We start from the raw sequence: 17,364 nt of genomic DNA, 5'->3' as shown, positions 1-17,364 counted from the left end.
CATTAACGGCATGTTATTTAGATTCACCGTGGTGTTTCTGCATATGTTACACTGGTACAAACCTTAGTTTCTGTGGCTGATCTAGACTGCAGTGGTGATGTGGAACAGTAGAGAAGGAAGCAGCTGTGACTGCAGAAGACCAGGTCTTCTTCAGATTTCAAACGGCCCTCAGATTCCTAGTGAGACAAATTAGTCCAAGTTGTAACAGACTGAATATGGAATGAGTTGTTAAATCAAAGCCTGACCAATGTGAACTACTTAAACTCAACTGACATGAAAAGAAGTTATGAAATAAACATAAAAAACATACAATATTTAAATAACCAAAATTCTCTCGAGACTGACGTCATGGGGTATGCTGTTTAACCCACTAATTGATCCGAAATGGATTTAACACCAGCAGGCAGGATTTACATAATCAGAGGATACATGCAGTATTACTGCAGTACTGTGTGTGTATGAATATATATGGATGTGTGTGGCCCTGTTTGACAGAGGACTTTTTATGAACTGGAACTATACAGAATATATGTACTGTATATTTAAAGCATGTTGTACTTTATTAGACCCCTTTGTTGTAGAGCTTTTTGACGATCTTATAGCTGCTACTGTGATCTTTTGGTAAAGAAACTGGGAAGTTGTTTTTCCTCTGTCCATTCAGCTAAAATGGTGTAAAACTCACACCTTTGCCATCCAAGTGCTCCAGTTAAAGGGTGATATGCCGGCTTAATAAACCACCCTACTGCCCTGAAGAGTACTTAGGCCTATTCGATTTGTTACCTTCATGTGGGCAGGGAGCTCTTTCATGGATTTCTGTACTCCATTTCCCAGAACCACCACCTTACAGTGGCAGCACCACTTTGGTTTACAACCAGGGCTGGCAGGGGTCTTATGGTCAGGTCCTCGAGCTATAGCAGCGCCTGATGCAACAGAAAGAATGTTTTTAAAAATTATATCAATTTGAAAATACATTCTTTGATTGTAAACCTGCAGAGGTATGATACTGACTTTAAGTAAACAAATAAACATTAGCTTGGAAAATAAAACACCTTATTAAAGCAGTACAAGAAATGAAACTAGACAATTGAAGCAATTACCATTGAGATGTCCAATTTCTTATCCACATTGTTCTGTGCTGACAATACTCATTAGGCATGTTATTGGGGTTTTGACACCAATAATCAGGACTTCTTTATGCCACAGTCTTCTAAACAAAAATTGTTTACTCTATTTCATTAGCTGAGAGAATCACAGAAATCAGTAAGGACGCCAGCACCTGGGCAATATGCTGCCCTAAACCCCATTCAACTCATAACAAAACAAAACAAAACAGTACGAAAGATTATCACTCCTGCGGAAACAATTACATATTGAGATTGCATTGCTGCTTTGTGTTTTTTCACAGGAAGTCATTATATTACGCTTAAATCAGACATGACATTTCAGTTAAACGCTGTACTGCAGTACTGGGGGAATCAGAGATGCTTTTGTTTAATTTAGGCTAATTCGCTCACCTGGGCTGTTGGGATGGAAGCGGAAATGATGTGCCTGTTGCTGTTGCATCATCCCCTGTGCTCCACTGGGTCTTATCTGTCCGGTCCGCCCGTGAAGCCCTCCATTGTCTCCTTGTCCGTGGAAATGCATGGGAGGCCGATGCTCCATGCAATGGGGGCCCACCCTTGCGCCACTGAGCATAGATAGCGGCCCCCTGTCTGGGGTGCTGCTGACCTCATAGCTGCTGGGGATCTTCACACACAGTAGGTCTGAAATGGCTGCCACTACACCCGTGATATTCTGAGGGAAGAAAAAAGAAAAAAAATATATATATATTTTTTGGCTTGTCTGTTAACATCCCTGGCAGTTTTTGTGATGCTTGATGCTTGTATGTAAGAACTAATAAGAATAGCCATAATACAATCTGTGCAAAAAACATGAAGTTTTTTTTTGTTTGTTTGTTTCTTTTTTTTTTTTTTTTTTAAATAATACCTTCCTTTATCTCATTAATAAAAAACAAAAATGAAAAAAAATTACTTTGGGTAGAATATAAATAAGGAGCAGTTAATATTTCATCCCTCACTGCCTGGCCAGATTTTGCCCATTTTTAATTCACTGTTAATGACTGAGAGCACTAGAAACAAAAAGTGGGTCTAAATCTATTCTGAATTGCTGTGAAATCACAGTAAATGTAAGTATTCTTACCTCAGCTGCAGCTGGTCTCAGTGTGATAGCTACAGACACCAGCCTTTGTTTGGAATCATTAGACACAGGGACAAAGGGGGAGCCGAAGAACATTGTAGACGGCTCAGTTTTGATATCTTGCAGTTTGATCTCTGACCCTACAGGATAAAAAAGGAGGAAATTCATAAAAACTTCTTCCACACCGTTAAGGTATGCTAGAACTGTGTGTTTCAATTGCATACACAAACACATCCAATATGATGATTAGTTTTTAATTATAGTGGAGTTGTGTATATTTACCTTTCCCATCAGGCGCAGGAAGCATGGGGAGGACAGGAGAAAGGCAGGGGGATGGTGGCTCTTCCTTCACCAGAGAAAGGTCTGGGTAGCGACTGATCTCCATGCCAACCACACTCTCAGGAGATGAGGATGGAACAAAGCTGTCAGGTGTGTCTCTGTCTTTGCAAGGCTCCTGCCCTCTGTTACTGTTAACATTTGGTGAGGAAAAAAGAAAATAATTTACCACCTCTGTCACAAACATGCAACCAAAATTGATCAAAATTGAAATAATAATGGTGCTTTAAGTCTGTGAAAGAATTATTGTTATTCATTCGTTACCTGAGCTCCTCCTGGTTGTTGTGTGGAGGGGTGGGGAGGGAGGCTGGAACATCTACAGTTTTGGGTCCCTGCGCAATGGCCCTAGCTAGCAGATCTTCCTCAGTCCTAAATGGGACATGTAGTGGCTTTGGGACCAGGCCTTTGGACACTATATGAAAAAGGAGCACAATGTCATTATGAATGTACATGCACAACGCTTGTCTGTAATGATGGAAATACACCATATCTGCTTTGTTTTGATGAACCAGTTGTGTAATGTGAGATAGTGGGGAAAATGTCACCCTGTCACTAAATCTTCTGTTAGAAATTGCTCTTTAGAAGTCTTCAGAAATGTGACAAGATACACCCTCATGCATTCTTACCCATGGCAGCAGCTTTGCTGGCCAGCTCTTCTGTCGTGGCAAATCCGTTGATCATTTTCTGTCGGTTCACGGGTGGTGGGGTGGGAGGAAGAGATGCCGGCGGTGTTGGTGGATTACTCAGGTTACTCTGCTGCAGGAATAAACACCAGTGCAATGTCAGCACACCATGCTGCAGACACACTTAAGACACATAACTCTGTTTACCCAGTTTAAACATGGTAAGGGAAGCAGGTAAGCACCTTGTAGGCCAGTTGGGAGTAATAGTCAGAGACTCCATCTAGTGTGGCGCTGCCAAAAGTCCCAGATAAGAGGTTCTCTCCATTGACCTGGCCGCTGCCATAGGGAGCAAAATGGGCAAAGTTGACCCCAATCAGGGGCTCCATTAGGGGCAGCAGGGAGAGCTGCTGTTTAAGAGAACAAACAACCAAGGGGAAGTGATAAGAGTAAAATCAGAACAAGTATGTTTTGTGCAGTGGTTTTTCTAAAACAAACCACTACAGGGAAACACAAACAAAATGATACAACAGAATTATATATTTTTATATATAGAAAATAATAATTAAAAAAAAAAAAAAAAACTAACAAAAACAAGACATAAGGTATAGGCATACGCTATATTTATGATCGAACCCAGCATACCTAGCATCATTAATCTTGGGTAGAATGATAACTTCTTACATAATTTTTTTTTATCTGCAGAATGTGTTAACATTGATATGTTTAAATGACCAGCAAGAAGGTTTTTGGTTACCCCCCCTTTGTTTACTTGTTTATTATTTAATAAAATAAGCAGGTCATTCATCTTTTTCACTCAGTTTTTTTCTTTTAAGATCAAATACACAAACTCTTCATTAGTTAATAAAGGAGAGTTAACAGTCATAGCTGTGATTTCCCTTTTAGCAAAATCCATGTTATACTTGTGAGAAACTAACAGTACATGCACATTTAGTTTTTGCTAAGCTGTATTAAATGTGATGATGAGAAGAAATCATACTACATTTCTAACAAGCAAGTTAGCTTCATAAAGTTTATGTTAAGAAGCATCAATCAATGAGGGACCTGCAATATAATCATGCATCCCCTTCCACTTCCCTGTATAATAACAACTACCCATACCTGGGTGTGCAATTGTCATCCAAAGTATTTAATTACAGTAATGTGCTTATGATATGTGAAATTGGTGTCTGTGCACTGGAAGAGACAATTTTCTATTCTGGCAGTTTTTTTATGATGTAAAATTCCAAACAAAGCGCTGTATGAGGAGCAGATGATAAGGTGTTAAAAATCAATCTTACCTGTTTAATTTGGGTCATTACATTGTCAGGGCCAGAGTGCATCAGTTGCCTCTCATCCCCTTCCTTCTTCCTCTTCTTGTAGCGAGAGGCAGGTTTCTCTCCTCCTTTTGGTGCTCTCTTGTTCCTCCCTTTCTTCTTCTCCTGTTCAGGGAGCAGAGGCCCAGGAAAGTCGGGGGTGCCATCTGAGTATGCCTGGAGATGAGATGGGAAAAAAGAGGGTGTTGCATAAAAAGCCATAAACAAACTTCAAATTACTTGAGAGGCACAATGCCTTCAAATTAGATGTTTTCAAACACATAACTATGACTCATAGAAAAACTGGCAGCTATGAGTCATACCTATTTAACTATAATGTGCTTTCAATCTGAATCTTTTACCCCGTCTATGACTCACTATGTTGATCACCCCCTCAGTGCTCTATAACTGTATGACTAAAACAAAGACTGACCCCATTGCTGTCCATGGAACTTTGCCTCAGCAGGGTTTTGCAGTCTGCAGGCTCCTCCTCCTCTGAGCGCAGGCTCTCCTCTGACCTCTGCTGGGGCAATCCAGGTGGAGGTGTACTCTTGTTCTTCAGAAGGTGTTTTAGTAGTTCATTGCCAGCCTCACCCTTGTTTGGACTTTGCCCTGCAGGGAAGGGAGAAGTGCTTCCTTTACTACCCTCCTCCTTCACAGAACTCATTTCTGAGCCGATGGGCCCTTCTCTTGGCCCATGACACTCAATGGCATCAGTCTGCTCCAGCTTTATGTTGTTGAGGATCCTGTCATGATCCTGAGCCTGTGTCCTTGCTGTGTCTGATGAGAGACCAGGTTGTCCCGACTGTCCTCCAGAAAGCTGCCTTTCCAGCTCTGAGTGACTAGGAGTGGAGGATCCCAGTAAGGGGGACCTTGACAAGTCTTGATCTCCGAAGAGATGGGTGTTTCTGGTTGGAGTTGAGGAGGTGTCTGAGACGCATGGTGTGAGGGGGGCTGTTAGGTCAGAGTGTGGAGTTGAAGGTGTCTTGACTGAATCTGCGTCATCATCTTTCTTCTTTTTGCGGCTCCTCTTCTTTTTCCCTTTCTCATCCGGGATGATGTTGGAGTAAAGTTGGATAAGAGACTGACCTGAGCCCGGAAAGTTAGATGGTAGGGGTGTAGCCGAGTCAAATGGTGGACCCTCACCTGGCATCTGAAGCATCATTCCTGGGCCACTGAACTGACGAGGCCTTGGCTGACCCTGGGGAAAGTTAGGTGTGTGCAGGGAAAGATTATCAGGCCCCAAACCAGGCCCCATATCTGGGGGCATCATCCCATTTCCCACCAGGGCCCTCCTTTCACCTTGCATGAATGTTCCAGGTGGTGAGCCCATTCCAGGCTGCATGCCCTGCTGCTGGGGAAACACTGGTCCTAGAGGCTGTTGTTGTAGAGGGGCCCTCTGAGGCTGAATGAAGTCTTGTGGCAGCTCTGCATTAAAAAATGGCATCTGAGCAAGTGGTGCCATGTTCCCATCTGGCCCCATCATCCCTTGCTGCTCCATTTCCATACGGTGTTTCAGGGCTCTCTGTCGTTCGACTTCCTGCATGAGCTGTACCCGCTGTCTTTCCTGCTGCTCCCTAAGCCTTTCCCTCCTCTCCCGCTCCTGGAAGCCTTCACTGAATGGGTTGTTGTCGTCAAACTTCACACCACCTGCTTGTATGGGTTTTACACCACCTGGTGGAGCTGGTGGTGCTTGGGGCTCCACAGGCATTTGTGGGTGCTGAGGTATGTTACCCATTGGCATCTGATGGGGCTGGCCTGGATTCCCTACAGGTACCTGGGGGGGCATTATTGGTGGCATTCCCGGTCCGACCATGGGAATGGGAGCACCTGGATGCCAGCCAGGCGGTGGGTTCGGCATACGTGGAGGTGCATTTGTCTGGCCAGAATGAAGTGGCATCTGCATCATGGGGTTCATAGGAGGCTGGACCATTGGTGGTCCACTGGGGACCATGCCTGCAGGGCCTGGCATTGGGTGCAGCCCAGGCATTATGGGTGTCATATTGTTTTGCTGGTGTTTCACTCTGTACTCCTCTATAAGTTCAGCATGCTCCTTCTGCTGCTTGCGAATCTGGAACAAAACAGAAGACATATTCACAAAAAATGTGAGGTTGTCTATGAGAATTAAACTGAAATTATGTATTGCTTGCAAGGTGTTTTATCACATTTAAAAGAAAAACTTATGAGGACAGGTTTACCCAAGGGAGGAAGTGATTTTGCTTTTAAATTGCAGCTGAAGGATTTAACTTTACAACTAGAGTTTGAAAGTACAATCACCCAAAATCCTTTTTTTCAGCACTGCTCTTTTAGCGAGTCAAAGCAGGTTGACTGTGACAGTGGATACTGTGTGCTTTGAATTTTTCTGTTTGTTTGGATATAATTTTTAAAGTCTACTTGGAGATAAAATAGCTCGATGTATACTTTCCTATGCATACCTTATACCTATATTATCCATTTTAGCAATTACTTAATAATATTTAATACTGATTAGGTCTGCTATAAAGCTAAGATACAGTGAAAGACAACACCTCTGCTCCCTATAAAAATAAATTATGTCTCTCAAAAGTGTACCAAAGAACTGAAGATAATGACAATTAAGAATCCACAGAAGTATTTGTTTCTCATAAATAATTTGTGTTAATCCTATCCTCATGTTACCCTTACACTAATGCCCGTGTGTTGCTGAAATGCAGCTTGCTTTGAAAATGATATTATCTCACAACACTTTGTCTGAGATTCATATCATTTGGTTAAATAATAATGATTCAATTATTTAATAATAGAAAACAATATTTTTAATTAAAGTAAGATGGTTTGTTTTTTCAACGTTTTTCTGCTACACCTTATTTTAGCACCACACACTGCCAATAACATGGTTCTATGTAGTCTGGTATATGCTCCAACGTGAGGGCAAATACCTCTGGCAGAGGGCCATATTTGACCACAGGCTGTTATTTGCCAGTCCCTACTTTGAACATTAAAATCTGTTCATAGGACAATGCTTAGGGTGGCCATTGTGTGGCTCTGATATAGAATTCAAAGGTGGAGCTTGACAGGCCGAGCATTTACCTGCTCCAGTTGTTTCTGCACTACACCCTGCTGCTCTGTGACATGTTTGAGCTGCTCAGCGTCCTCCTCAGGGAACTCTCTCCCTGCCTTCTTAGCTGTTCTCTGCTTGGCAGACAGGGCTTTCTTAGACTTCCTGTGAGCTCCGATCTTCTCTTCCAGAAACTTCTGCTGCATTTGAAGTAGTTGCTGAGTCTCCTGGAGCCACTCCTCGTATTGAGCCCTCTGAGTATTGTCTGTTAGAAGAAAAAGGCTTTTTTGTTAGAAATCTTGAGAGCATAAAGAAAAAAAAAAAACCATATGAACATTTTAAGTCCTGACAGAAACAAAAAGTTGAAAATGCATACATATTTTTTTACAAAACTTACTGACAAATCCGGGCCCAAAGTTTGGAGGATTCGGTCTTGCCACTTGTGTCAATTTGCCATCCTGAGAGCAAGGTTGACAAGTATGTTGTTATATATTTGCAACTTGGCTATTTTAAATTATATTGTCTGAAAAAAATAGAAGTTTCATTACCTGTCCAACAACTTGTGGAGGAAGCGGTGTACTTTCAGGACAAGGTGGTACAGGACCAGGAGGAAATCTGTAATACAGCATTACCACAGCCATGCACCATTTAATAATACAATCAAACACAGCAGAAATTCTTCAATTCTTTAAATAGTTGCACAATATCCAAGTCTCTGGGTAATTACGCTGGTTTTGCCGTTGCTTTAAAACCCCCTACTCCCACTACCAGTACTGCATTTTCTATTCAAGAAATTCATGCGGATCCAAAGTGAACTTTTTACCTGCTCATGACCATTGGGGTCATTCCCATGTTGTTCTGAACCATGACTTTGTTGATACCTTTCAGGGCAACCATTTTCGCTTTCATGATGGGGTCAGTGATGGCATCAAAATCTGTAAATAACAAACAATGCACGGTCAGATATAATCCCTTTGCCAAAAAAAACGGATCAATCTCAAACATGAACCTATACTGACAACGAGAAGTTCTGGCCGAAATAATTTACCAATGTTGGGGAAGAAGGAGTCGCTGGAACGCTGTCGTATCATTGCTTGCATCTGCCTCTGCTGCTGTTGCTCCTGCCTCTCCTGGTCGAGGAGGTCCTGCAATAGGAGTGGCTGCTCCTCCAGCAGAAGAGGACGCTGTTGTTGGCCGTGCTGACCCATCGCCTGGTTCAACACTGTCTGCTGGGCCTGACTCAGACCACTCTGGTCAACTCCAGGGGTTAGCCCAACTTGCTGGTCTGCTCCAAAGCCACTCATAGAAGGTTCTCCTGCAGTGGTGGCATCGGATATTGTTTGACTCATTGTAAGTCCGGAGGTATGCTGAGTGTCAGTGACTTGGCTCTGCTGGGGCATGAGGTTACCTCCTTGACTGACAGATTCAACGATTGGATTTAATGACTGCTCCTCAGGCTGCTGCTTAATGAGTAAACTAGAAAGGACTGGGGTGGAGTCAGGGAGCACTCCCTGCTGGTTTGAGGTTAAGGTGTTTCCAGCAGCTTGCTGGTCTAGCACCTCAGGTGGTTTCTGACAGTCTTTGACCTCTGTTTTAATTTCTTGCCCAGGTGCTAAAGAAGCAGAGTCCTGATTCCCAGGGGCTTCCAGCTTGACTTCAGCTGAAGACTGCTCACCTGAGGCCTCTGACTTTGCCAGTACAGATGCTGAACTGGAAGAAGCCTCAGTTTCAGTGCTCGAGTTTTTGTTAATGTCTGTGGTGTCAGCATTATCGTCTATAGGATCACTGAGATCCAATTCCTCATTAAACATGTCTTTCTTGATGTCATCTAAGTCAGGGTCTGTATAAGCAATTATATCAAATTTCCCAGATGTTAAGAAGTCATCAAGGTGTAGGTCATTTGTCTCCAAGTCTAGGTCTTTACCATCTTCGGGATCTAAATTTAGGTTTTCCAAGTCAGCATCCACCAAGTCTTTCACCTCCACGTCCTCAAGATCTTTGACTGCTGATTCTTCCACATCCAGTTTCTCCTCCACAGCTTCACTACTGGCTACTGATACATTCTCAGTCTGCCCAGCAGGGGGTGCAGTCAGGATCATTGATGCTGCCATGTTCTGGGTCTCATTTGAAGCAGGCTGGCTCATGGATCTCATCAAAGGAGAATGTTTGAGTGGGTTGTTTCCTGACATTTGTGCTTGCTGATGAAGATTGTCCATGCTGGCAGACAGCTGTACATGGCCAGTCTGACTGGTCATGGGGTCTACCATCCTGGACCCCTGATTTAAGGGGAACCTGGAATCGGGTGCTACCGGAAAAATTGCTGGTCTCTGAACCTGCAAGTTGGGATCTATGTTGCCTCCTTGCATGGCTCCTGGTGGAAATGGCATACGTGGCCTGTTTTCTGTTGCTCTGTGTCGCAGCTCAATGAAAGGCTGGCCCATTATGTTGTGCTGTTGCACTGGCATACCACGTGGTGGGAAGTGTTGGGGCAGCCCCATCGGGTTGCCTCCCATATTCTTTGCCATTTCTGCAGATATGGAGCGTCTCATTTGAGGAGGGACATCCTGCATTGGGTGCTGCCCCCGGGGAAAGAACTCTTGGGGTCCATGTGGTCCTAGAACCCCAGGTGGAAATGCAAACCTAAAATAGGATAAAAACAAATAAAGAAAAGGGCATTTCTGGATATTTGTTGTGCTGAGTTATCAATTACAGAATATTTGAAACACAAAGCACCATAAAAACAATAACAATGCAACACAAACCTTGGTCCCTGATGTCTCAAATTAGGATCTCCAGGATGTGGGCCCCGGGGGATTTGTCCCTCATTAGGGAAAGAGACACGCTGATCCCCTGGAAAAGGTCCAGGAAACCTCATTGGCCCTCTCATGGGTCCTTGTCCAGGATAAGGTGGAGGAGGTCGGTTGAACATTTCCCCTTGTAGCCCAGGGCCCTCCTGGGGCCAAGGTCGTGGTGTTCCTGGGGTTATGTTACCAGCAGGTTCCTGAGGTCCCCTCTCCTGTCGAATTGCACTCCTCTGTTGCTGCTGCTTGAGGATTAGTTCTCTAATTCGTTGTCGCTTTAAAACACAACAAGCATAGAGAAATGTAAGCCTTTTTAAACATAAGGTCAATGGGCCATGTAAAGCTCAAAATAATACTGTATTTTTAGATGTTCAGACAGGTTATTGGTTCATTTGGCCTACTTATTCTACACAGCTAATGTGTAGCAGTGCAAGTCAAAGGTCCCTATTTTCATTTACAGCTAATACACACTGTACAATTCTGCAAATACGCATATAGTTTTAATTTCTTTCATCTAAATTGTTCTAATGTAGTAGTTAGCAAAACACTGATGAATTATAGTAAAGATAACCATATGGTGGTAACCTGTTTTATTAAAAGGTACTGTATATGATTAGCCTATGTATTTACATAGTTGTAAATACATAGGCTAATTATACCTTTTTGTCCTTGTATTCATGGACATAAAGGTCAAATTTTTTATGTCTTTAATCTATTAAATCTATTTGAATATTAAAATTAATTTAAATCTTTATTTTAAAACCTAAGACTTTTTTTTTTTTTTTGGGCCATTGTTCCTATCTGATATAAAAAACATTTCACTTTAACATTGCTGAAATCCAAGGATGTGATGCCATCAAAGAATGGAGCAAACAGGGCAGGTCTTTTTTATTGTTAATAGTTTGTTTTATTTTGTTTCCTTAAGTATTTCTGCATTTGTATGTTTCAAGTTGGATTGAATCTGTATCTGAATTGTTCTTCTGATTAATAATTGGATGTGTGTTTTGTGTAGGTTGTTTTTTGACAGAATAAAGCCAAATCAAACTAAGAAACAGCCTTGATCCAATAATCAGACGGGTTGTTAACAAACCCCCAGTTTTGATTTATGTGGAAAAGAAAATGAAGGTAAATGTAAAATTATTAACAAATCTCTCAATTGTTCTCACTTTTGGTTTCATTTCCAAATAAATGCTGTACGGATAAAATGGAGGTTAATTTACAACCTGTGTGATCATCTGACTGCTTTCTTTAATATAGGGCAATGAACGTCTCTGAAGATCTTGGTGAGTAAAATATTACAACAATGATTGCAATGATGACCAAATGTGACGATGACGTTAATAATAACAACAACAACAACAAAAACAACAACAACAACAGCAATTAATAATTTAAAGACATTGTTAAGAATTCACTTGGAATAAATGAAACACCAGTGCAAAATTAACATTTCAATAGTCATGTATGCATGAAAGGATTTAGAATAGAACATAGACAACAGTATTCACGTACCTGTCTGAGTCTTTCCTCACTCTCAGCAAGAGCAACACCCTGAGCCTCAGAAGACGCACCAGGCATTTGTGGGTTGTTAGACAGTTGGCCTGGGTCTTGAGGGAGAGTTCCATTGTTACCCACACCTGACTGATCTTTCATTTCCATTTTCTCTGTTGGCTGTGGACGAGGGGTCATGGGGAGTTGTTCAAATGGGTCATGGCCAGGTGTCTGACTGGGTCTCCTAGAGGGTGACTGAGTAAATCCATCTTCAGACACATTTGGGTGCTTTGGTGTTTGTGAGCCTGGGTGAGGAAAGGGCTCCTGAAGCCTGCCTTGGGGTGGGGGGAAAGGGTCCTGGCTTCCCATTGGTCCTGGCCTTGCCCCTGGTCTGCTGAGCCCGTCAGGACCAGGCCTTGGGGTCCCTGGTGGCTGGGCATAAGGGTCATTAAGCATTGGTCTGGGGGCCCCCGGCTGAGAAAACATGTCGCTACTCCCTGGCCTTGATGTCCCAGGTGTACTACTAAATGGCTCTATTGGCCCCCTCTGGCTGCCTGGTGACTTGGAAAACCTCTCCCCCACTGAGGGCCGTGGAGTACCTGGTGGCTGAGCATAAGGGTCCACTGAGTGGGAAGGTGACATCCTCTGTCCAGGGTGCGACTGATGGGTGAACTGGTTCATCCCACTGGGGCGTGGAGTAGCAGGAGCCTGTGAGTAATGGTCTGAGGATTGGCTAGGGGTGTTTGATGGCTGACCGTAGTTGTCATGTGGACGTGGGGTGCCAGGAGGTCGAGCATAGGGCTCAAAAAATGGACGAGGTTGAGCAGTGGGTTCATTGATGGATCGTTGGTTAACTGTAGACTGAGCGAAAGGGTCAGTAGCTGACTTGTTGAGACCAGAGGGCTGGGCAAAGGGGTCATATGTAAAGTGGTCAGGCCTTGGAGTGGAAGGTGCATGAGCATAAGGATTTCTAGACATTTGAGTCATTGGTCCTGGCTGAGCAAATGCGTGCCCCTGAGGTGGATGCTGGCCCATTCTAGGAGGACTGGTGAAGCTGTCATTCCCAGATGGTCTTGGGGTATGTGGAGGTTGAGAATAGGGGTCATTCTGCTGATTCTGGGAGAACCTGTCAGTAGGATGTGGACCTGGTCGGCTGAAGGGATCCTGAGCTTGAGGAGGGGGCATAGGTGTTTTGAACAGAGGGACCGAGCCAGACTCATTACTTCCAGGAATTGGTGTTAGTAAAGGTCTTGAGTAAGGGTCAGACAAAATCATCCTGTTCTGGGCCATGCGCTGATAGGCCTCGTTTCTTATCATGGGCCTTGAGTACGGGTCTCTGCCTGGAGAACCCATTGGGGGTCTTCCCTGAGCAACCTGACTGGCCCTAGGCGGACCCATGGGCTTCAAAAAAGGGTCAATTTCCCCAGTTGGCCTTGGGGTATCCGGAGGTTTGGCATAAGGGTCATTATTCATGGATGTTGGAGAGCCAAAAGATTCATGAGCAGGAGAGGGCCGACCTCTGTCCTGCTGCTCCATCAAGGAAGTGGGGGATTTACCAGATTCCAATGCCATTCTGCGACATGTATTTGGCACGAGAGTTGGTGGTCTTGGGGTGCCAACCATCTTGGCATATGGGTCCCATGGAGAAGAGGGTCTGGAACCAGAGGAACCTGGTGAGAACACCTGTGGGGACTGAGGCTGGGAGGAAGGGCCAGATAGAGGGGGAGGAGGGGGTCTTAAGAACACATCCTCTGGAGGACCTGAAGTAGGCGTCCCTGGTAGCTGTGGTCTGGCAAAGGCTTCTTTAGAGTTGAGCTGCTGCATTGGGGACATGCTGCCATTGCTGGGCTGGGAAGCTGGGCTCTGGTTCCCACTGGTGGTGCCATCTCCCTCTGACTGGTTATTGGTCTGCTGCTGTTGCTGCTGCTGTTGTTGTTGCTGGAGTTGCTCATTCTTAACTTGCTCCAGTTTCTGAGTGGCTTCAATTTTGGCTTGCTGTTTGCTTTTCTGCCTCATTTGCTGTTGGAAGGGCACAGTGAAAAGGGGAATTAGACATCAAAAGGGATGCAGCAAATATCAGTCTCATGCCAAAAATGAAATGGACCTACTAACCACCAATGTCATCAGGGTTAATGTGGAGGACAGTGAAGTTGTTTAGGGAGCTTTACTAAACCACCACTTCTTAGCTGTCTTAATATAAAGTGGACCTGCCGCTGCATTCGCTGACTTCAACTTGCATACACTCTTACCTGTCTAAACTTCCACTCTTGTTCATGCTCTGACTCTTTTGGTTTCAAAGGGTCTTTAAACAGCAGTTCTGTGTCTAGTGGTATGTTGGGATCAAACACCTCAGGGGGCTGTTGCTGTGGATGATGCCTCTTCACCGTCTCATTCGACATCTGGACTTTGTTGATGCGCAGGGCTGCTCGGTTATCTCTTGCCTTTTGCTAAACAGCAAATCAATCACAATTGCAAAACAAAAATACATCAAACATAAATACTTCACAAACACAAGATTGCAGAAAAAATGAGGCTACCTGTACAGCAAATCAATCAGAATTGCAAAACAAAAACACATCAGACATAAATACTTAATAAACACAATATTTCATTGAAAAGAGGCTACCTGTACAACCCTCATTGTTTAACAAGTGTAAAACTGTAGAAATTTCACTTATACTACTACAAAACTGGTATGTAATGTTAAATTCTCTTTCACAGCATTTGCTTCAATATCTCACCTTGATATAAGGGAACTTCAGTATTAGCAGGCTAGTTCATATCAAAAGATAACATCCAGTTTACTACTGTCTACCCGACAGCAGACTTCAAGCTCAAAACAGCATGATGGTTAAGAGCTATGACATTCAAATTTTACAACCTCCCACACGCATGTGTCAACAAAATGCTGGCTGTTTGTGAACACTGCTACACTGGTAAACACATGATAGGTGCTGGAAAGCTACAACATCCACGAAGAGAAGAAAACTACTCTCTCTGACCATCCTGTTTGTGATACAGCAACAGGGGTTATCTGGAATGGAGGTGTTGTCCTCCATGCCAAACAGTTGACACTTGGGGGTGACAGTGAGAGACGGTCTCCATGGTTAGCTAACCTACAGCAGGGGCATGGCTGAATAAAGAATCCCATGGTCCCTTGGATGGTAAATATAAAATCTTTTATTTGATTCTGAATTGGTAAGGCCCTATATCACTGAGGATGTTCAAGGGATAAGTGTTCTATGCTGCTGGATTGCAATTTTTTTTTTTACCCACACCATTTAGTAATTTGATGTCTCCAATTAAAAATGCTTGTCTTTCGCATACTGGGTCGTTTGGTCTCATAGCCAGAACTCTCTTCGTATTGTATATGGCACATACGATGGTGGTCATCCTGTTACTCTAAACCACGTATCTCATTAGTTGCCTGATAATGACTGGGATGTTTAAATGGGATATCAGAAGAAAAAGCTGTAAAAGAGAACTGCCACCATGTAACCAGTGGCAAAGTATCCCTAAAAATCACTAATGTAGGGTGCATTTCTTAATCAAGTCTAGGTCTTTGAAACTGGCCTCTGCCAGATAAAATTACTTCTAGTGAACTTAATTACTGAGACCATAGTGAGTTCTCACACTGAGCAGGGCTTCCTATGTTAATTAGTTCATCTGTGAATGGCCGGATTTCAAATTGCATTGGCAAGAGGCAAGAGGCCAGATGCGATACAGGAGTCTGCCTTCTGCATACTAATATGTCAATGCAACTAGTAGTGACAGTTTGATGTCTGGCGTGGTTCAAAATGTTTAGGCTTTAAGTTAGTTGAAGAAAACTGGCAAATTCAACAGTATGATTGATCTTACCACATATGGGGCCCTGTCTTGTGAACTTGCTTTCCTCCAAAGTTTTGCAATTTGCTTTACTCTTGTAGACCAGTCTGTTGAAAGAATAAGAGGTAGTTGTCATGCCAACAGTCGCACAGAGCATTCAATGTATTTTTTGGAACTATGATAATGAGACAGTGCAGTGGGTACATTCAAAAGATAGAGAGATAAGCAGAAAAACAGCAATGACAACACAAACACACAAAAAAAATAAAAAAAAAAATCACTGACTAATTATGGACAATAACAAAAAAAATAATAATAATTAAAAAAAAAAAAAAAAACACAGACAAAGGGGGAAAATGCATTAAAGCTTTAGAGACATATGCCAACCTGGGTATTCCTCTTTGAGGTTGGGAAAATTGACATTGGTATACAGGACAGGTGCAACAGTGGCTAGCTCTCCAAGTGTCTCCTCCTTCTCCCACTTAAGTGTACTCCTTTGGGCATTTGACATGGCTTCAGTCTCCCCCTCAGGCAGAGATCCAGGGGGTGTAGGGCCAGGGCCATGGGCAGGGGAGGGCCATGGACTAACTGCCTCTCTAGGCATCTGATTAAACTTTCTATCCCTGTAACAACAAAAGAGAAGAGGCCATAAGGTGACTATGGTCTGGCTTTACTGAGAAAAATGAAAAAAGGAATCTTCGAATAGGGAGGGAGCATTACCTTGGATTGTCAGTGAAAGGCATACGGTTAAGGGGGGAGAAATTTTCAGGGATGCAGGGTCCTGCTCCTGGATTTGTGGGGAAGCGTTGGTTTGGTCCCATCATACCATTTATCATTGGCATCCTTGGAAACATGGGATTCCCTACACACGTCATTTTTAAGAGGTGAATTAGATCCATGGATTTTCAAAAACAAAAGTGTCAAGCGCTGTATGTCTGACCATGACAAGTTTACTAACGAATTACCTGCGTTGGGGTGAGGCATGCTAGTGCCAGGTGTGGCAGGGAGGGACCCTGGACCCTGGGGGTTAGGCACCTGTGGTGGTGGAGGTGGTTGGCTCGTGCTGGGGCTAAGGACTGCTGTGAAGAGATCCTCTACATCCTTACCCTCCAGCTCTGTAAAACAATGTGACAGCTCAATGTCATGTGCGTTAATGTCCATTAAGGTAGGAATGAGAATATCATGTAACTGTCAACTGTCAGAATTTATTCCTCCTGTGTGTTACAGATATGTGGATGCCAAAAACCTTTTTTAAAAAAAAAATTATTTTAAAGGTTGGTCTTGTACAAAAAAATTGACAGAATTTGATTTGGAAAGAATTTAAAAAAAGAATAAAACATCCTCAAAAAGGCAATACATTTATTGCCTTCAATAGGAGAGACAATTGGATAATCTATTTTTTATTTATTGTCTGAAAGACACCTGAACAATTTATCTCACTAACCTGTAAAACATTATTTAGCAAAATATTGAACCATGGTCCAAGTGCTGTAACAACACTAACACAGGGTGTTGACAGGCAAGTTATATTAATTAGTGTGGGACAACACTGGATCAAAGTTTACAGTTTTACAAAAAGGATGAAATTACAAACCTGGAATTTTGTAAAGTTTGCTGAGAATTGATTCTGAAACAACAACAACAAAAAATAAATAAATAAAACAAAATCAGAAATGATCATTATTCATTCATTCTTATATTACGTTTTAAAAGTACAGTGTCAAACAACTGAAAGTGTCGGG

At 43.0% G+C, this 17,364-nt stretch overlaps 1 protein-coding gene across 5 annotated transcripts in view; it reads right to left on the bottom strand.

Moving 5' to 3' along the window:
- Positions 1-17,364, bottom strand: part of kmt2cb (lysine (K)-specific methyltransferase 2Cb) — a 64,406-nt gene that overhangs the window by 5,248 nt on the left and 41,794 nt on the right. For 4 of the 5 annotated variants that reach the window (XM_040144022.1, XM_040144024.1, XM_040144026.1 and 1 more), the window contains 23 exons: positions 17,217-17,249; positions 16,588-16,737; positions 16,343-16,484; positions 16,010-16,245; positions 15,656-15,729; positions 14,047-14,244; positions 11,819-13,816; positions 10,268-10,581; positions 8,554-10,145; positions 8,329-8,440; positions 8,054-8,120; positions 7,903-7,963; positions 7,538-7,770; positions 4,902-6,539; positions 4,454-4,645; positions 3,398-3,562; positions 3,159-3,288; positions 2,797-2,944; positions 2,479-2,663; positions 2,200-2,336; positions 1,515-1,794; positions 781-920; positions 63-176 (listed from right to left, as the gene is read on the bottom strand). In XM_040144022.1, coding sequence (XP_039999956.1) covers positions 63-176; positions 781-920; positions 1,515-1,794; positions 2,200-2,336; positions 2,479-2,663; positions 2,797-2,944; positions 3,159-3,288; positions 3,398-3,562; positions 4,454-4,645; positions 4,902-6,539; positions 7,538-7,770; positions 7,903-7,963; positions 8,054-8,120; positions 8,329-8,440; positions 8,554-10,145; positions 10,268-10,581; positions 11,819-13,816; positions 14,047-14,244; positions 15,656-15,729; positions 16,010-16,245; positions 16,343-16,484; positions 16,588-16,737; positions 17,217-17,249 — 8,339 coding nt within the window. The remainder of the gene's footprint in view (positions 1-62; positions 177-780; positions 921-1,514; positions 1,795-2,199; positions 2,337-2,478; positions 2,664-2,796; positions 2,945-3,158; positions 3,289-3,397; positions 3,563-4,453; positions 4,646-4,901; positions 6,540-7,537; positions 7,771-7,902; positions 7,964-8,053; positions 8,121-8,328; positions 8,441-8,553; positions 10,146-10,267; positions 10,582-11,818; positions 13,817-14,046; positions 14,245-15,655; positions 15,730-16,009; positions 16,246-16,342; positions 16,485-16,587; positions 16,738-17,216; positions 17,250-17,364) is intronic. The other variant, XM_040144025.1, reaches the window with a different exon arrangement.

This window comes from Xiphias gladius, chromosome 14 (assembly GCF_016859285.1).
Source record: "Xiphias gladius isolate SHS-SW01 ecotype Sanya breed wild chromosome 14, ASM1685928v1, whole genome shotgun sequence".
NCBI lineage: Eukaryota > Metazoa > Chordata > Actinopteri > Istiophoriformes > Xiphiidae > Xiphias > Xiphias gladius.
This window is presented reverse-complemented; position numbering and strand designations above follow the sequence as displayed.